The sequence below is a fragment of the Mastigoproctus giganteus genome, chromosome 7, assembly GCF_048544385.1.
Source record: "Mastigoproctus giganteus isolate SK-2022 chromosome 7, ASM4854438v1, whole genome shotgun sequence".
NCBI classification, from domain to species: domain Eukaryota; kingdom Metazoa; phylum Arthropoda; class Arachnida; order Uropygi; family Thelyphonidae; genus Mastigoproctus; species Mastigoproctus giganteus.
Genome location: NC_143581.1, coordinates 220,784,713 through 220,806,375, shown reverse-complemented (window position 1 = coordinate 220,806,375; position 21,663 = coordinate 220,784,713). Strand labels below are relative to the sequence as shown.

The 21,663-nt window shown below is 39.2% G+C and overlaps 1 protein-coding gene across 1 annotated transcript in view; it reads left to right on the top strand.

Moving 5' to 3' along the window:
• LOC150083706 (uncharacterized) overlaps positions 1 to 21,663 on the top strand; it is a 189,029-nt gene that overhangs the window by 29,039 nt on the left and 138,327 nt on the right. Inside the window, exons 6-8 of the mRNA XM_090378576.1 lie at positions 4,344 to 4,584; positions 5,071 to 5,215; positions 10,092 to 11,035. Coding sequence (XP_090234702.1) covers positions 4,344 to 4,584; positions 5,071 to 5,215; positions 10,092 to 11,035 — 1,330 coding nt within the window. The remainder of the gene's footprint in view (positions 1 to 4,343; positions 4,585 to 5,070; positions 5,216 to 10,091; positions 11,036 to 21,663) is intronic.

The window sequence follows — 21,663 nt, the reverse complement described above, 5'->3', positions numbered from 1 at the left end:
TAGGTCATTTCTATGATGTGTTAAAAAAATTTCATTCTCAATGTACATCATGTTACGTTGAGTATTGGAAACTAAGAAAAATTCAACACTAATTTAGAGAATTGCTTATAGTGAGTACTTCTCCAGCAGCAATTCATCGGCGTATGGAATAGTATATGTTGACAAGTGTCTGTCATATCCACGACGAATAGAAAAATCATTAACGACACGTCTTGGGCAAGGATCAGGGGTGTACTTGGAGGGGGATCGGGGGAGGCTAGATTGAATACCTTGTAAAATTTTTGGGCACTATCCGAGCCGCTTTCTAAAAAACTTAGTTTTATAAAATAAAAAAAGACTATTTTAACTGTAATGGACTGCAACTTAACAAATGTAAAGTAATACATATGGGAAGCAGTAACCTCAGAGTGACGTATCAACTCTGTGGTACTACATTGACAGTGGTAGAAAACGAAAAGAACCTGGGAGTAATTGGGCAGGCAGATATGGAGTTTTCTGAGCAGTGCAGACGGTCTGCAAGAGTAGTTCACGTGTCTTGTCAATGATATACAGGAATTTTTGTAGCAGGGATAAGGAGGTGATTATCCCCTTGTATAAGGCAATGGTGAGGCCACACCTTGAGTATTGTATACAGGTCTGGAGGCCTCATTTTAAGAAAGATGTAGAGCTGTTGGAACGAATACAGAGAAGGACAACAAGATTAGTGAATGGAACAAAGGGTTGCCCTTACGAAGAAAGGCTTAAGTTTTGCAAATTACAGTGTCTGGAGACTAGGCACCTGCGAGGTGAACTGATTGAAGTGTATAAAGCCTTGAATGGTTTGAGCATGCTCAATGCTGATGGGATTCTTCCTCTTGCTCAGAATAATCACTTGAGAGGACATGAATTCAAATTGAGGAAAGACAGATGTAGGGAAGTTTGCTTTTAGCCCGGGGGTAGTTGGTTGGTGGAACAGACTTCCATCCTATGCTGTGGAAGTTGATAGCCTAAATAAATTCAAGGCTGGGCTGGACAGCTTTTTGGAACGAACGGAGGGCTGAAATGGGAGAGTTTTTTTTTTAGCTGATGCTGCATAAGCTTGCCCCCTTGCATCATGTGCCTCTACTAACGCTAACTGGGGATTACCTTTTTGCTGAAATTCTTATCTAGCGAGCTCCTTGTTAACAAATTGGAAGTCGTGCACCCTGGCAAAGGCGATCCTTGAACGCTTGAGCAGGACACTTGTTGAATGTTGCAGAAGAAAATCTTGTCTTGACATGGCGAGTTGTTTCATGATAGTTGATAGTATGGCCAAATAGCCGACTGTCAAGTCAAAGGTCTGCTTACTGCGTCATCATCCATAAAAGAATACAGTAGAGAAATGTCTGTGCGATATGGGTTCCCAAATCTAAACGATGAAAGGAAATGATTGCCAATAGGACTTGTTTGCGACACCTAATGCGATATGGAGGATAAGGATATGACTTCTTGGATCGAGATTGTAGATAAGACATGGTGCTGGCATTTTGAACCTTAGAACCTTAGACTTTCTAAAGTATTGGAAAGGTTATAATTAGGTTGTTCTTTGGCTCTCATTAACTGCTGCTCCTATGCCATTTTGTGGGTAGAGAGGAAATAGTCCTCTTAAAAAATTAAGCAAAACTTTCAACGTTTACCTGAGACGTGCCGTCAAAACAAGTGGTGCACACATTTCCCTGAAAATATCATTTTCTGCGCGAGTAGCACAGTGGTATCGTCACCGTCCTTTCCCACACCGGGTGGAAAAGGCCCCGGTCCGAATCCTGTTGATGACGCGAGTAACTTTTATGAGCTTTTTTTCACTCTGAGTCAGTCGGTTTCAGGCTTAGATAGCAAGGTTTTTTCCCGGAACCTGGAGTTTTACGTCCAGCAACGCAAGAAAGTCGACCAGAGAACACATGCAATTTACAGACACAATACACATGTTGTTGTTATTTGGATTTTACGAGCATTAGCAACTAAGGAATAGTTTGTGGAATAGCTTAAATAAATTTGAGAAAGAACTGAACAAACATTTGGAGCGTATGGATAGATGAAATGGGAAGGTTTTTTATTTTTGGCTGTTGCTTTATAAGCTTGCTTTCTTGCATCATATGCCTCTACTAATGCTAATGCCAACTATACTGGGATCATGCCATAATAATGGGCAAGATGATTCCACGCAACAAACGAGACACAATCCTCATTGACAAGAAGATGTTGTTGTTATTTGGTTGTTAGGAGCATTAGCAACTAAGGCCATATTGCTCCGGGGATATGCGGTGGTCATTCCCTGACCTTTCAGCATCCTCTGTATTTGGTGGTCACGGGCTCGAACCCAGGTCTAATCAAGAAGCGTGTGGTACGCACTGCTGCTCCTGCCCACCTGGCTACGGAGGCGCCACAATACACATGGGTAGATGAAGTATCTTTCCGGATGACTCTAATAAAGAGTTTTTACAAGGCAAGATGTGCAGTTTCCAGTATCTCTAAAACAGCCAACATGGTTAAGTACTCCCAGTCTGTGGTGTCACGAATCTACCGCGACTGGCTAAACAGCGGTCGAACAACAGGCCAAAGTCACTCGTTGGACAGGCACATATGATCGTCGCTCGTGATGAGCGTCGTGTGTCTCGTCTCGTAACGCAGCAGTGACGCAGCACAGTGGACCACCTAACTACAGCACGATCTGGGAACACCAATATCCACGTGAATTGTGTATAGGGTATAGCGTTTCCTGTCAAGCGGCATAGAATATAGGAGTGTTCTTGGGATTCCTCCAACTCCTCTGAGAATACTCTGTATGACGGTTTGAACTCTGTAAAGGCTAGAGATATTGTGAGTTTTTGGTGTAGTGTTGGGTTTCATTGATCTGCTGTTCCTTCAGTCATCTAGCCAAGGGATCCCCGGTAGGATTTTCCACTGCTCGCCATCATCTATCATCATCTCGGGAGTAGGATGTACATATAATCTCTGGCTGGAGATAACCCTGAACATCGCCTGAGCTTGTCAGGGAGGACCAATAAAAAATGATGACTGGAGGTTTATCCATATGGACTATGCGCCGGACATTAGCTCGCATTGGCTATGGCAGTCGACTGCCATCATGGATTTATATGCCCACTGCAAGACAAGAAATTGCACCTTGTATGGGCACATCAGCACTAACACTGGACCATCGACATGTGAAATCTATCACCTGGTCTGATGAATCCCATTTCCAACTCTATCAGGTTGATGGGCTTATCCGCATTTGGAGAAGCAACATGAAACCATGTCACTTGGATGTATTGCAAGTATTTGGCAGGCCGGAGGCGGTGACGTTATACCTTGGGGACTGTTTTCATTGATCCACGTTAATCAATGGCTCGATGGAACCTCCTACCTTTCTATAATCGCTGACATAGTACACCCCTATGCTGATAGTGTATCCAAATAATTCCGATCTGTCAGCAAGACACGATGCCACGCTACCAGGTCTAGCAGGTTGCTAACTGGTTTCAGGGAGAATTCGATCCCAATTGAGCTTGTTTGGGGTATACTGGAAGAGAACATTCGATGTTGCAACTCCACCTGACAATGGCGGATATTACTAGACACATTGTACAATAGAAGGGTAGCACTACCACAGGGCATCCTACAACATCTTGTGGAGTACATACTAAGACATGTACATACTGTATTAGAGGCAAACGGTGTCTCCACAAGGTGTTCGGTAAGTAATTCAACGTAAACTCAGCGTAACTCCTGAAAGACAACTGTATGGCTCAGACGATTGTGGGCATTTAAAAAATGAAAATCCATGTCATTAACCATTGTGGAAAAGGTTGTACTGCTAATGACCTTCGACATTGAGCTGCCGGTGTAGTGAGAGTGTGTAACCTTTCGATTTCCTCCTTTCAAAATGTTTTTCACCCAGTACAGTGCATTTTGGTAAGGGAAATAATTAATTTGATTTTATTTTTACTGTACTATACAACATATATTGTAAATATGGTGTGCTTTTTGATGTCCTACACGTTAATCTCTCTAAATATCACTACATTAATATAGTGCTAAATACCACGAGTTTCAATATAGGAATTACTGTAGTATGACCATCTCAAATTTGGAAAATTTCCAAAATCCAGCAAGGATCACATTCAGAAGGTGCTAGATTCTGTAGATTATACTGTCCAGTTTGCCTTAAAACACTGTTGGGTAACAATTTACCCTACGTCTACCCTATTAACATAGGGTAGAGTGTTACTAGTAATTTAATTTCACATTTTATTTTAATTACATTTATTTATTTTAATTTTATATTATTTATTTATTTTAATTTTGGCATTTATTTTCTATTTCAGGAGTTATTCGAGATCATCTAGGAGAGTATGGCGTGGCTTTTCACCTGGCGGCTGCATTTATGATTATCGCTTCCATTGTAGGTTTTGCTTTGCCATGGGCAAAGCGTGTCGAGGAATTAAAAGTCAAAGCCGCAGATAGTAAACTATCTTTGCTTTTGGATAATGAGAATAATAAGTCTTTACCGAACACGCACCGAAGGTCACAGAAATTTAGCATACACAGTGAACTCTCGCCACTGCGGTAAGAATTCTCGATCAAATTTATGACGCTTTTTACCTTTAGTGTTTTCAGTTGTATGAACATGATGGGGGAAAAGTTTAGGAACTCCCCATATTTTAAAGTGCTGCTATTTATTTTTGTCTTTTATATGCTAACTGTGGTTATTCATTGGTAAAAATTTACTTACTGGTGAGGAAGAAGGCAGTGATTGACATGTTTAACCGGGTATGGTTAATGTTAGTGAATGTGTCAATCCCCCCACCCCCCTGTCGCTGTTTTAAAATCGGGAACTCGTTTTCCTATTTTAAAACAGCGGGAAGGGGAGGGGGAATAAACACCCTAAGACCAAGGAAATCTGGAGGGTGCACCCATAAGTAAATTTCAGCCTATTAATTTTTTCGAGTAATAATTGTTTTCCAGTAATTTTGCTGTTTTATTTAACCTATTTTTTTTTAAGTGTTAGCTCATCTATATAAAAGGACTAAAAGTGTAAATATTTTTCCATAGTGCTCAGCCAATGTCGTACAACAGACGGCTGCTTGTCAATAAAAGGGCCACAACAGTTGACTGTCTAATAATGTCTGCCATTCCTGTGAGGTTAGAGAGAAACCCGGACATTCAGAGCCCTTTGCCGAGGCGTCATATTAATAAGGTTATGTTTATTCTTACATGATTTTTCTCTTTATACATTAAAAAAGTTTTCCTCTAGTGATATTTATTCGAACCAATGGGAGAAGAGGGCGGGTAAATTACATTACTTTTTCTAGACAATGGGAGAAGATTGAGGGGGAATTACGTCACTACAAATGCACAGGTAAATAATTACCATTGAAAGACAACTGTCTCCATAACGTTCATCAACATCGTGCACGTGCTTCACTGCCTAATACATGGCCACGCACGGCATCATTCGATGTTCCATTGTAATGTCAGCTGATGAATGGACCCAATATAGTTTTAATATTTGTAAAAGTTTAGTATTTTGTAAATATTTTAAATATTTACAAAATACTAAACTTGTCGCATCACCGACGGAACCAACCCGTATTTACAGACACAGTACACATGGATGGATGAAATAACTTTCCGGTGACCCTAATAAATATATATTTTATTTTATTATTTTTTTATTTTTTATTTATTTATTATTTTTTATTTGTTTCACTGATGCAGCTGTGGATACATTAAACAGATTAGCAGTTCTAGTCACCAATGTCCCTACTAAACGTGCACCAACAATTTGACCTCTTTGAAATTCAGACAGGTTTATCAGTTTTCCCATGTTCCTTATTATATAACCTCTAAACCTTTCCTTCACAGTACTATCTGCAAGAAACAAACAAACAAACAAACAAAAATCATCATTGTATGTTCATAAATAATATTTAAATACAGCCATTTCAAAGACTTCTACTTTTATATTACGCATTTCCATTATTTTGGCCAACCTTCTATATAAAGTAGTTATTATTATTATATTGCTCTTATTTCTCTCTGATATTTCTCCCTGACGGGTATTGCTACCAAGTACACAGGGTGGTTGTTATGTTTGGTGTTACTGTCGGTCGAAGAACTCTCTGACTATCCTACAGGTGTTCACGATTGCGACTTTCTGGAGGTCCTTGTAGGTATTCGCTGGGAGACCTATTGCTTCTAGGCTGTTATGTAGGGTCTTTGGCACCATACCTGTGGTTGACACGATGATCGTGATGGTCTTGTTGCATGGGTTTTCTGCAGGTTGCCAGTGTTGGGTACCGCTATGTGAACCAGATAGGTAGCCTTTTCCTTCTTGTCCACAAGGGTTATGTCCGGTCTGTTTTGCGGGATTGCCCTATCCGTTATTATGGCGCCGTCCCAGTACAGCTTGTGGGTTCGGGTCTCTAGTACTGCCTGGGGTTCCTACTTGTAGTACGGTACACTTTCTTTGACCAACTGGTATTTCCTTGCTAGCTTCTGATGTATTATCCTGGCTACCTGGTCGTGTCTATCAGTGTACTCAGTGTGAGTGATCACCTTGCACCCCGCAGTGATGTGTTGGATCGTTTCTGAGGGCAGGTGGCATCGTCGACATGTGTCATCGGACACTCTGGGTTCCTTGGCGATGTATTTTAGTAGTTCCTGGTCTTGGATGGCGAGCTTGAATCCTTCAGTCTCGGGGAACAGCGTCTCGCTCGTGAGACATGCATTGGAAGCAATTTTATCTATGTGACCTTGATGGAGATCATTGTAGTGTCTGCCATGGAGTGTCTTCTCTGCCCATCTTTCTATCTTCGTTTGTATTTCCTGGTTGGGGGTGGAGACTCCTCGCTTAGTTTTAGTGGGGTCTACCGCTTGTCTGTCTTCCTTATGGCCTGATGGAGTGCTGCTGTGTGTTTCTGGAGGTAATCCTTCAGGTTAGCAATCGCTGTTTTCTGTTGCTCGATGAGGTCTATCAGGCCCCTTCCTCTTTCCGAGCAATTGTGTGTCTCTCCACAGCACGACCTCGGATGTTGTTGGCGGCTCTTTGTCATCATTCTCCATTATTATTATTAGCTATATGGTTATTATTAGAAAGAGAGAGAGAGAGAGAGAGAGAGAGAGAGAGAGAGAGAGAGAGAGAGAGAGAGAAAACAAGAATCAGAAGTAGAAGGGAGTCACCAAGAAAGAGAAGAATAATGATATCTAGCTCAGGACCCTGGGTGTGCCAAGCCCATAATCACCAGATGTGAGTCCCTAGTTAAATAGCCTTCTACAAGTGCAGAGCTATGCATGTTACTTGTTTGAACTGTCCGATGCCAAAAAATACGGTAAAAATCATATCAATCATTGTATAAGCTTCACCGACTCTGGACTACGTAAAATGAAAATAAAAAATGAACAAAAAAAAGAAAAAAAAGAAAAAAAAAAATTATATATATTGTATACACTGGTGTGCAAAATTTAAGGACCACTCAGGTTTTCACGTGTAGCTTCTCATAGAAGTGGCCTGGATATGAGAAAAGCATACCAAAGGAACCTCGTGAGGTACAGAAATGATGAAGGAAACAACACCGACACAACAACGGAAACAAAACGGTACAGAGGGACTTTATTCAAAAATGGCAACATAGCACTGGCTGCCATGATACAGATGCATCACTGCCAAAGATCAAACAAAGGGAAGAGGTAGTCCTCAGTAGGAGATATGGCGTTATCATCCATAAACACGAACTCGGGGAAAATGGCACCTCGAAACAGACGCACATGGGAAAGGATTACTTCAGTACAGTAGCGTGCACCGGTTACAATAGCGCCTTCCAGTATCTGGAGTTGTGTACGTCCATCCAAGATAACGCCTCCCCAGACTAGAACACGACCGCCATATCGATCCCTTTCAGTGATGTTTGCGGGGTGATACCGTGTGCCAACCTCTCGCCAGATTAGCTGATGTCCAGAATCGCTGCTGAGACTGAATTTACTCTCATTAGTAAAGAGTACCTTAAGTAAAAATTTTGTGGTTGTAACCTTTAGAAATAGTGTTTGTCCTTAAGTTTTGCACACCAGTGTATATATATATGAAGTACTCTGAAGAAATGCAAGTCTAATCTAAAAACTGGCTCAAAATTAAGAAATTTGGATATGGTATACCATATTGTAAAATCTGCAGTGTATAGGGTAGTTTTTTGCATTGTAATTCGTGTATGTGAGAGTTTTTTTAACAATAAGAATTATCTCGAAATATGATCACCAGGATAGAATGCAAAGAAAATAGCGTGATTAATTCGAAAAAAATAGCACTTTATTTTAATTAATTTAAAAAAATATATATTTTAGATTATTTTAATATAATTTAATTTTGATTTATTTTCAAATTAATTTAAAAATATAAAAACTGTAAATTATTCACAAATCTTTATTGATAATCAAATCTCCACGTGCCCACCATTATTTTCGAAAAAGCAAAGAAGACGAGGTATTGTGTTCTCCACAGCTGCTTTCAAAATTTCCATTGGAATGTTCATTGCCTCCCGAAGAATTGCGTCATTCAAATCTGAAAGAGTTCCTGTTGCAGCTCATCAGTTTTTTGAATCATTTCTTGTGATGCTGAGGCCACGTTTAGGCTTATGAATCACGTAACCTTCTGAGCGCTTTACAATATTTAATGCTCTCATGAGTAGCACAGTTAGTAGAATCGTTGTCCTCCCCACACCGGGTGGAAAAGATCCGAGTTCGAGTCAGGACGATGATGGGAGGAATTTTTATGGGCCTCTTCATAACGTGGGGCCTCTTCAGACGGGGTAGCATGGTTTTTTTCTCCCGGAAACTTGGGTTTTTCGTCCATCAAACAGAAATCTACCCAGGTTTGCAAACTGTATACACGGAGCAATATGGCCTTAATCGTTAATGCTCCCAAAACCCAACAACAATATTTAGATTTTTAAAATTTATATGAATATACTGAGTGTAAAATTCAGCAGGTGACTATTAAAAGGTTTTTCGATGTCGTCGGACATCACTAGCACATCAATTTTTAGCTCACTACCATGAGCATTCCTGGTAGAATAAAAATATTCGTTGGATATTTAGTGCAGCTGATACTCAAAGCTTTATTGTATCTCTATGTTTTATGAAATTCTTGACGAGTTAGCTGAAGAATATCTGTACACGACCTATCAACAACGTTGACACCTTTTGATGATACTTAAGGAAAAATAAATCAAGAATTAAAATACAAATTAGAGGTGATGACTTCAACCAATGAAGTCTAAAATTAAACACTTTTTTTTTATCACTACGAAAATTACTGCTTGCTGCAGACAAGGTGTATCTGAAAGGTTCTAACCACTGCACACAACCAAGAAATTAAAATGATCCAAATTGAGAAAAGACAATCAAACTCAAAATAAAAGTAATAAATAAAAAACTGAAATGAACAAAACAAGTCCCAAAGATGGGACTCAACTGGTGCCCAAAATAACTCTAGGAAACCCATCCCGTAGGAAAATACAAACACCTATCAAGAGATGAAAAATGGCAGAAAAAGAAGGAAGTACTGGGGAACTATAGTGATAACGCCATCATAGAGCCATCTGTTACTGTGATCCAGTTATCAATGTGACTTGTGTATTATTATTGTTCGGAATTTTCGCAGATCAGTTTTCGTTTTGGATCCGAACAGTCTCATTTCTAACATGGCCTGCTTATTACCAGAGAACTGGCTGTGGATGCTCCGGCTGGTTTATTTTAATTATTTGTTTTCCCATAGTAGCTAAGCTCTTTGAAGTACAACTTGCTATTTTTAGCAGCAATTATCATAAATGGTATAAAAATGTTTGTGAGGCTCCATTAGTAAATCAAGAATATTTTATTTTTTTGTACTGAAATTTCGGTTTCAACTGTGAAGTCATCACTTCTGAAATCTCACCCAGTTTTTATGTCACAAAATGAGAAATCCCTCCTTTCTCCCCACAAGCTTTATGGAGAGAAAGGGGATTTCGCTCCTTGCCTCTATTAGATTTGGTTGGTAATGGTTTTATTTATTTAATTTTCTTCTTTATTTCTACTTCCAGTTCATTAGAGACAATCCTGTTGATTCTCCTCCTGAAGTTGAAAGATCGCAATCCCTTCCATCTAATGCTATATCTGGTTATCTCTTAAGACCTCAAGAAAATGTCGAAAGAATTCTTACTCGTGACGTTATTCCAAACGAAATGTTCAAAGATTTTACTGATCGTGGTCAAGGGGAAGACATCCAATCAGCAAACACTCCAGACAGTGCAAGTGGTCAAACTTCCAGCAGAACTGATGTTATGATTTATCTCTTGACTCCAGTGCCAAAAGCACAGTCTCCTGCAAGACAGATCAAAGATATTTCAGAAGAACCTTCTGCATCAACTGCTGATGGCAATATGTTAAGTGTTTCTGCCCCGAAACAATCATCTTTCCCTAGTAACACTACTGCAAATGTCGAAACTGTTGTGGAGACAACTCAAGAGGAAGAAAAGGCAACTGAAATACCTCAGATAGAAGAAGCCCAGTCAGAACCAAAACCGGAAGAACAGCCTCAACAACAAGAATCACAACAGCCAGCTTCAGTTCCGATGATCTTCCTTGTACCAGCCACACCACAGCTAACACAAGTTATAGAGGATGGATGTAGCACTGTGAGTATTCAAATTGTGCATCCATCTTCCCCGAATACGACTGGATTAGCAGAAATTCAACAGTCCTCTGCATGCAACAGTGCATCAGGTCCAACTGCTGTAGTTATTAATGTGTCACAATCAGAAAGCCAAGCAAATGAACAAAGTGGAACGCCCACTGCTCCACCGCCAATATCAAATGAATTATATCCGATAAAAGAAGAACCCTCCGACTTAGAACTGTTCTCAAGTGATTCCAAGAAAGAATCACCTACAGCTTATAAAGAAAATCTGTATCCAATTAAAGAAGAATCTGTACTAGAATCGGAAGTACAATCTTCCAGGGTTGCATTAATTATCTGTGATAAAGAGTAAATATTTTCCTAAATGAAAATAATGCACATGAAAACTATTATGCTTCTTTGATTCATATAAAGGTTGATTCCGAGCGTTGGATAATAAATCGTGAAAGTCAATGAAATTTGTTCTGTGAACGGAACATTATATAAACAATTGTGAAGATTGAGAAGAGATATTTTCAGGTTGACTTATCTATTTGAGAGGAAATTATGCAAATAAGTACTTAAGTTTCCATTTATATATAATTCACATGTTTTTAATACCAAATTTTTAAAAATTCGAATTAAAACTTTCATATCAATTTTTAAAGATTGATATAAATTCCCTACATTCTACGATTGAAGAAAATGTACATTACAATAAAGTTATGATCATACAAGTTATGCCACTTTTTTCTAAATATGTGTGTATGTTTAACACCAAAGTACGTAAGGCTTAGAGGCGACAATACGCTTTGTGTATACTGCACATTCTTTAGTCGGTTTGCTACTTGCTGGAAGAAAATCCCGAGTTTCTAGGAGAAAAAGCCACATGACCTCCAGAGATCGACTAATTCAGCCCGTCTTAAAAAAATCCAAAAAAATTCCTCGCATCATTGACGGATTCCAATCGATGCTTTTCACTCGCGTGGCTGACTTTTATGTGCTTTAATGCTATTTGATAGCAGGATTTAATTTGAATGTTCAGTGATAAGTGTTTGATACACATTTTACAAGAATTACAAGAGAGAGAGAGAGAAAGGCTGGTGTACTTTGGTTAAGTACACCACTAATACAAGTACTATCTATGGATAAGCACACTTCTCGACAAAATTAACAGAACCCGTAGAAAAAGTGGTGTTACTCGTGCAGCTTGCGATGAAGCTGGACAAAATTTGGCATAGTTGCGTACTATAGAAAAACGTTGAAATCAGGAGACAGCGAAAATCTCGGACATGTATAAAGGACATTTATAGGGGTTGTATAAGAAAAGGTCAAATTACATAAGTCGATACCAGATGCTTGAAAATATGGTTCCCTCAAACGGCTAAACGGGCCTAACAGCAGTGAACCATGCTACATGTAAAAGTGTCTATGAGATTCTGTGGCAACAAATCCCATTCTAACAACACAGACGTTAGCTCACCAAGTGACCGAAGAGTTGGCTGTCGGCGTGCAATGCAACGCCCAAGGGCGTCCCATACATGTTAATCGGATTTAGGTCTGGTGATGAATGTAGTCGTTGGATATTTTCAGTTTCAAGATATTTCTCCATCACTTGAGCTCTATGTGCAGTGGTGTTCTCGCCCATGGAAAGAAAATCTGGGGCAGCCGCATCCTTAAAGGGTCGCAAATAGGGTTCTCAGCAATTCTGCGCAGTTATGGTTCCCCTATCATGTCTGCGCGGTAGCACAGCGGTATTGACACCGTCCTCCCCATAGCAGTTGGAAAAGGTCCGAGTTTGAATCCCGTGGATGACGCCAGGAACTTTAATGGGCTTTTTTCACTCCGTGACTCATTAGTCGGTCTCAGGAGTAGATAGCAAGGTTTTCCCCCCAGAAACTGGTATTTTCGTCCAGCAAAACAGGAAAATCGGCCAGAGAACACATGAAGTTTACAGACAAAATAAACATATGGGTAGATGTAATCATTTACAGTTGACGCTAATATCATAATTGTTACCCTTCTCAAAAACGTTGGAGAAATAGTACCGTTTCACTTTTGTCTCCAGACGAAGTAACCTCTAGAATCTGTTTGTAGGCTAAAACCTGACTGATTAGAAAAAAGAACTGTCCCAAAATTTGTCCCCCTTCATCGCAAACTGGAGGAATTACACCCCGTTTTACAGACCGTGTTCTCTTAATTTTGCGTTTTGAAATAAAATGGTATTTCTACTCTGACCATTTAGTGCATCTATTTATGTACTTTTGTAGGGTTTTTGACGCATCAGCAACTTTTGCCATATTAGCATTAGATTAGTTGAGGCATATGATGCAAGAAAGCAAGCTTATAGAGCATCAGCCAAAAAAAAAAACGTTCTCATTTCATTCACCCGGTCACTCCAAATGTTTGTCTGGTTCAGCCTTAAATTTGTTTAAGCTATCAACTTTCACAACAATAGATGGAAGTTTGTTCTTGCAATCAACTACCCGCTGGCTAAAGGCAAACTTCCGCACATCTGTTCTACAACTGTCTTTCCTCAATTTGGATCTATGCCCCTCAGGTTCTTAATCCGAACAAGTGGAAGTATCCCATCAGCTTTGCAGACTGCTCAAACCATTCAAGGCCTTGTACACCTGAATCAGGTCACCTCGCAGTGCCTAGTGTCAAGATGCTGCAGATGACAGAATTTAAGCCTCTCCTGGTAAAAGAACCCCTTTATTCCTCTCACCAATCTTGTTGCCATTCTCTGTATTCCTTCTATCACCTCTACATCCTAAAATGAGGCCTCCAGGTCTGTGCGCAGTACTCAAGGTGTGGCCTGACCATTGCCTTATACAAAGGCATAATCACCTCCATGTCTCAGCTAGCAAAATTCCTATATATCATTGACAAAACTCCATGACCTGCTCTGACAGCCCGCCTGTACTGATTATGAAGTCGGATATGATTGTTAGAATCATATCCGGCTTCATAATTACCCCCAGATCTTTTTCATTCACAACCTCCCTGAGTCTAGAACCGCACAGTTGGTACGTTTCTCTTGGGTTACTGCTATCCATATGTAATACTTTGCATTTCTCAATATTAAACGCCAGTTGCCAATTCTCAGCCCATCTACCTAACTTTTCTAGATCCTGTTGCAGCAGCATACTCTCTTTACTATCATTAGTAACCTTTCCAACTTTGTATCATTTGGAAACTTTAAGCCTGCTATACCTTCATTAAGCCTGCTATACCTTCATCGATATCATTAATAAATACACAAAACAACAATGGGCCCAGTACCGAACCCTGGGGGAATCCACTAATAACATTAGTCCACGTAGAGCAGTGTCCATTTATTACCACTCTCTGCTGTCTTCCACTCAACCATCCCTTTATCCATTGCAGCAACTTGCCCTTAATGCCACACCGCTCCAATTTGTACAGTTGTTTTCCAAGTGCAACAGTATCAAAAGGGTTCTTGAAATCCAAGTATAGGGTATCAAAATTACTTTTTAATCCAGTTTCTTTCTGATCACATCGCAGTATTCAATCAGATTAGTCAGACAAGACTTCCCCTTAACAAACCCATGCTGTGTCTGAATTATTACTGCAGTCTTGTCTGTGTGATTCTGCATCACTTCTTTAACCAGTGGCCCCATTATTTTCCCTGGAACAGAAGTTAAACTAACAGGTATATATTTATTGGGGATACATTTGCACATCTCCATGGGGACATCTCCTGAACTAGGGATGCTCTCATAATTATGGCTAGAGGTTTTCTTACTTTCCTTGCTGCCTCCTTCAATATAAGTAGATAGATTCCATCTGCTCGAGGTGCCTTTTTATGTTTAACTTCAACAATTTCTCGTCCACTTTGCTGTCCGTTATTAAAAAATCATTTAGCTCCCTGTCAGAGTTTAGTAAACTTCTGTCCTCCCCTTCTTTACAGAATTCCTCATGTGTGAATGTAGATGCAAAATAGTCATTCAGTTTGCCAGCTATATGAGCAGAATTATCAACAGTCGAACCACCACCATCAAGTGGACCAATCTGATTCATCCCCTTCCTTCTAGAGTTCACATAAGTAAAGAACTCGTTGCTGTTTTTCTTTGCATCCTTTGCCAAGGATTTCTCGTAATCAGCTTTCGCTTGCCTAACCTCTTTTATGACCATTCAGTACAGACTACTTTATATCTGCCTCAAGCTTCTGTTTCACCTAGTAATTTATATGCATCACACGCTTTTTTCTTCTCTGCCATAAGCCTCATTAGTTCATCTGACATCCATTTAGGCCTAAATTTGGAACAGTATTTCTTAGATGGTATGAAAAGCCTAGTAGCTTCCAAGATTAATTTCCTGAAGGCCTCCCATTTAGAATTCACTGTTTTTAACATCATCAGTTGATCCCCCTGTATAGAATTAAAAAAATGCCTGTGACCACTGTAGTCACCTTTACAAAAACAAAAAGCCTCCCCTTTACTTTTGATGATAGTTACATCTTTAAGTAAATCCCACATCAGTAGACTGTGATCGCTGTTGCCTAGTGGTTCCTTTATCTGCAAATTCCTAATGCATGCATCATCACTGCTGATAATCAGCAAATATATTACCCTCTCTGGTTGTCCCTCGAAAACAATCCTCCAATAAATTTAGAAGTCTTGCCAGCGTGCGAGTGACCAATCCACAAGTTCCAGTCAATATCTGGAAAGTTAAAATCCCCCATTACAAGACGTTCTGATTTTCTGGCCCACTCTATTTCTCTGCACAATTGTTCGTTGTGCTCATTAGGGTCATTAGGCCTACACATTCCTCTCATTTTCCCTGTCCCAGTCTTTGTTACACCAAACTGACTCAACATTGCGCTGTCCGCCCATGTCAACTGGGTGCACTTCGTTAGATTTTGTGTTTTCTTGACTAACAGCATAACCCCTCCTCCCTTTCTACCCTGTCTGTCCTTTCTGTACACATTGTACTCCCCAAATTCCAATTCGGCAGTGTTATGTCTGTGTGACACCATGTCTCTGATATCCCAACAATATCTGCCTTTGATGCCTTGATCAGCACTGCAACTTCATCAAACTTAATTATTATACTTCTAGCATTGGTGTACATGCTGTTAGTTACATTAACATAGATCATGTAATTATTTGTTCCATGATAACTCCCAACAGCTCTCGAATTCCCCATCAACTTGCTCTCTAGGCTGCTGTTTGTTAGAACAGAAGCAGTGCAAGAATCGCTTTCGCCTGCTTGCGGCTACTTTTAATCTTTTGGTGCTGTGAATCCCCCCCCCCAAGCTAGCAGTTTTCCTACCCACCTAACACTGCCTCGATACCATCAGCAAATATTCTTGCACCCTTTCTATTTGAGTGTATCCCATCCCTGTAGAAGCAGTCTCTCTTGTTAGCAAGCACAGACCACGCTGAAAAAAATTCTACTCCTCGAGTCTTGCACAATGTCTCCAGGGCCGAATTGATTGACAAGGCTCTCATTACATACTCCGTGCTATGGTGTCTGAGCAGAATTGCAGACACTTCAAATTCAGCCTTAGTCACGACTATTTTTTCGTCATTGACCTGTACTTGTTAAGTAAATCTGCAGATCTCTTACTCTTAAGGTTATTAGTGCCAACGTGTACAACAATATGACCTCTTGTGCCTTAAAAGATGATATCTTCTCTACAAGGTCATCAACCCTTGCCCTTGGCAGACATACCCTGGTTCTGTTTCACCTATCTTTTTGCATAATATATTCCCCGTCTCCCTGACAATACAGTCACCGACAATAACTAGTTCCTGTGGGACATGGTTGTGGGACCATATTGTGCGCATATATTATGTTCTGTAAGCAGCGTGTTTTCTGGGCTCGATTTAATGTTTGCTTAACGAAAACTCTATTTTCCGGAGGAAAAATACATGCTACCGATTTCTGAAACTGGCTAACTCAGCTACATTGTGGAAAATACCTCAAAAAAAAAAAAAAAAAAAAAAAAAAAAATATATATATACTATCATTGAATTATATTAAATAAAGTTAAATTATAATGAAATGAATAAATAATTAAGCTTTCATTAGAGGCAGCAACATGCAATTCCTCCATATGAAGCTGAAATACATCCAATATTTTAAATAAAATAAAACATAAGCCAGTAGTATAGCAAAAACTGTAGAGCGAAAATTAACATAAAAATAACCCAAATAAACAATCGAACGAAAAGAAAGAATAGATATAAATTGTAGCCCAGAAACCCTTGTATAATTTCGATCTTTAAATCCAATTAACAAAAACTATACAAAATTTAGAATAATGCCAATTATTTATTAATTTAGCGGTACCCCCCCCGAGAGGTACCAGTTCCAAAAGACGTGAAATATCACCAAAAGAGGGTTAAAGGAACTACCAAACGATAACAAAATCAAAATAAACTAAAATAAAATAGACTGACCATCATGCCCCATATCGACAGAGGACCACGAGGCCAATAATGGTCATGGAATCGCTGCATTTCAATCGTCATACAAATCATAGCAAACGCGGAAATATCGAAGAACCAAACCACCCTTCCATTCTCCGATAGATCAACCAATGCAGAGGATTTGCATGACGGTGGTCCTTATGCAGCGAAAATAAATTATAGAACAGACAACACTCTAACGCAGAGCCACACCACTGACATACTGTAAGCTGAATCAGCTTATATTAAAGAAAAAGGAAAATAGATGGCGGCACAGGCGTTGCTAAATTAGCATATCGACCCATTACTATTGAATTATATTAAACGTTGACGAAAGTTAAATTATAATAAAAAATTATAATAAATAATAAATTATAATAAAAAATAATAAAAAATATTTATTCATTTCATTATAATTTAACTTTATTTAATATAATTCAATGATAGTACATGTATATATTTCGGCTTCATATGGAGGAATTGCAAGTTGCTGCCTCTAATGAATGCTTAATTATTTTAATTTTTTATTATAATTTAACTTTCGTCAACGTTTAATATAATTCAATAGTAATGGGTCGATATGCTAATTTAGCAACGCCTGTGCCGCCATCTATTTTCCTTTTTCTTTAATATAAGCTGATTCAGCTTACAGTATGTCAGTGGTGTGGCTCTGCTTTAGAGTGCTGTCTGTTCTATAGTTTATTTTCGCTGCATAAGGACCACCGCCATGCAAATCCTCTGCATTGGTTGATCTATCGGAGAATGGAAGGGTGGTTTGGTTCTTCGATATTTCCGCGTTTGCGATGATTTGTATGACGATTGAAATGCAGCGATTCCATGACCATTATTGGCCTCGTGGTCCTCTGTCGATATGGGGCATGATGGTCAGTCTATTTTATTTTAGTTTATTTTGATTTTGTTATCGTTTGGTAGTTCCTTTAACCCTCTTTTGGTGATATTTCACGTCTTTTGGAACTGGTACCTCTCGGGGGGGGTACCGCTAAATTAATAAATAATTGGCATTATTCTAAATTTTGTATAGTTTTTGTTAATTGGATTTAAAGATCGAAATTATACAAGGGTTTCTGGGCTACAATTTATATCTATTCTTTCTTTTCGTTCGATTGTTTATTTGGGTTATTTTTATGTTAATTTTCGCTCTACAGTTTTTGCCATACTACTGGCTTATGTTTTATTTTATTTAATTTAAAATATTGGATATATATATATAAATAAATTTCCTAGCTTCATCATCAGCATTCGAACTTAGATCTTTTCTACCGTTGTGGGGAGGACGGTAATTATAAAAAAAAAAAACTATTATTTTTTGGCCAACCAAATAATTACATTCATCTTCCCTACATTGTGTATTATGTCTGTGAATTGCGATTTGCCTGTTTTGCTTGACGAAAAACCCGAATTGCCAAGGGTTTGGTGGAAAACCTTGCTATCTACGCCTGAGACCGACTAACTCAGCCATGGAGCGAAAAAAGCCCATTAAAGTTTCTCGCGTCATCGACCGGATTTGAACCCGGGCCTTTTCAATCCGGTGTGGGGAGGTCGGTAACGATACCACTGTGCTACCGGCAAAAAAAAAAAAAAAAAAAAATTCAGGGTGTGCTACTGATCCAAGGAATGGACATTTATCAAAAAATAAAATAAAAATCTTATTGAAGAGGATGAATGCACAGTGCATGACCAATGCCGAATTTCTTGGGATTCTTTGAGCACATATTTTCAGAGTCTCTAAAAATGTTGTCCCTGGACTTTAGTACTTGGGTCTTTGTCAAATAGTTGAAAAGGCCCGAGTTTGAAACCCGTTAATGACGCGATCATTTTTATGAATTATTTCGCAATATGGCTTAGTTAATCGGTTTTAGGCGAGTGTAGCTTAATTATTCTCCCAAAATTCTGGTTTTGTGTTCGGAAAACCGGCAAATCAACCGCGGCAAAGTGGCAAATCGACCACAGAACACAGGCAATTGCCAGACATAACATATACGTCGCAATGTGGTCTAAATGGCTGATATGCCTAAAACCCAACAACAATGTGGAAGGTTCCCACCTTCCGCATTGGTGCCTTCCACTCAAGCACCACTATATGACGATAGAATTTATATCATATATATTAAACAAAATATTCTTCGGTGTGCTTTATCTTCCTCAGCAGCACCGTAGGTGCGTCTGTGGTTCTTTTCAATGTTCTTATTTTTAAAAGCATTCACATATAGGCTCGGGAAAAAATTGAATAAGCGATGCAGAGAGCAAAACGTCGTTTTTACTGGCGTTATGCCAAACATTTTGTAACGAAAAACCATCATGTGAAAAGCGTTAAGGAAGTGACGTTATCTTCAACTTCCACCAGAAGTGAATTATTGTAACTTGTATTGTTGGAACATACTAGTACGATGCAACAATTATCTTCTGCTGGACCAAATATAATGAAATTTTGCACGGAGCTTCATCTTAGCTGTATACTAGAGGAAAACACGTTCAAACCCCTGAAAATTGCAGTACTTTTTCGAGGATAGTAGAAAATATGAACATGTGATCAAGGAAATTTTCTCGCGTAATAAACGGGATAATATGGACGCATAGCATATCGTTGGAAAGCTAAAGAATTTAGAAACAGAAATATAAAGATTTTAAGATACAAAAAAAAAAAAAAACCCAATAGGAAATGCGTTAATTCGAAAACGCATCTGGTTTCAAGTCACCTGATATTTTCAGATTGAATGTAATTTTTTTCTTTACAATTAAACTCTGAGGCTGGAAAAGAGTTCTACACATTAGCATTAGTAGAGGCATTTGATGCAAGAAAGCAAGCTTATGCAGCATCAACCAAAAAAAAAAAAAATAATAATAAATAAATAAATAAAAAATAACCACTTCCACTTCACCCCTCTGTTCATTCGAAATACCTGTCCAGCTGAGCCTTAAACTTATTTAGGCTATCAACTTCCACGACAAGAGATAGAAGTCTCTTCCACCAACCAACCACCCGCTGGCTAAAGGCAAATTTCTTCACGTCTGTCCTACATCTGTCCTTCCTCAATTTGAATTTATGCCCTCTCAGGTGATTATTCTGAGCAAGAGGAAGAATCCCATCAGCATTGAGCATGCTCAAACCATTCAAGGCATTATACACCTCTATCAGATCACTTCGCTGGTGCCTAGTCTCCAGACACTGTAATTTGCAAAACTTAAACCTTTCTTCGTAAGAGCAACCCTTTGTTCCATTCACTAATCTTGTATCCCTGCTCTGTACTCGTTCCAGCAGCTCTACATCCTTCTTGAAATGAGGCTTCCAGACCTGTATACAGTACTCAAGGTGTGGCCTGACCATTGCCTTATACAAGGGAATAATCACCTCCTTATCCCTGCTAGAAAAATTCCTATATATCATCGACAATACACCATGAGCTACTCTTGCAGCCCGTCTGCACTGCTCAGAAAACTTCATTTCTGCCTGCACAACCACCCTCAGGTCCCTTTCATTCTCTACCACTGTCACAGAGTTGATACGTTGCTCTGGGGTTGCTGTTTCCCATATGTAGTACTTTACATTTGTCAATGTTAAACTTCATTTGCCACCTCTCAGCCCATCTGCTCAACCTTTCCAGATCCTGTTGCAGTAGCACAGTTTCAGTAGTGTCCTTGACAACCCTGCCAACATTCGTATCGTCTGCAAACTTGGACTTTAAGCTTGATATACCATCATCAATATCATTTATAAATACAGAAAAGAATAATGGACCCAATACTGAACCCTGAGGGACTCCACTAATAACATTAGTCCACGATGAGTGGTGTCCATTGATTACCACTCTGTGTCTTCTCCCCCTCAATCGCCCCTTTATCCATAGCAGCAATTTGCCTCCAATGCCACACTGCTCCAATTTGTGTAGCAGTCTTCCATGTGCAACAGTATCAAAAGCCTTTCTAAGATAAAAGTATATAATATCAAAGTTATTCCCTGCATCCAGTTCTTTTGTGACTGCATCATAGTATCCAATCAAATTGGTCAGGCAAGACTTTCCCTTAACAAAACCATGCTGTGTCTGAGATATAACTGAAGTCTTGTACAGATGATCCTGCAGTGCTTCTTTAACTGCTGTGAGTTTAACTTCTGTTCCCGGAAAATTAATGGATATTAATTTTCCGGGATATAATTACTATAATTACTTGTGTCGCCCTGTGATCCTCCTTTGTGAATTGCGGTCAAATTTGCACATTTCCAGTCCATGGGTACTTCCCCTGGGTCCAAGGAAGCTCTCATAAGTATGGCTAAGGGTTTGCTTACCTCCTTTTCTGCCTCCTTTAATATAACTGGATAGATCCCATCCACCCCAGGTGCCTTCCTTCTATTTATCTTCAACAATTTTTCCTCCACTTTACTCTCAGTTATTACAAGATTCTCTAGCTTACTGCCAGAGTTGAATACACCTCTGGCATTCCCCTCGCTGAATAACTCCTCATGTGTGAATGTCGATGCAAAATATTCATTTAGTTTGTTAGCTACCTGAGCAGGAATATCAACAGTTGACCCATCGATAT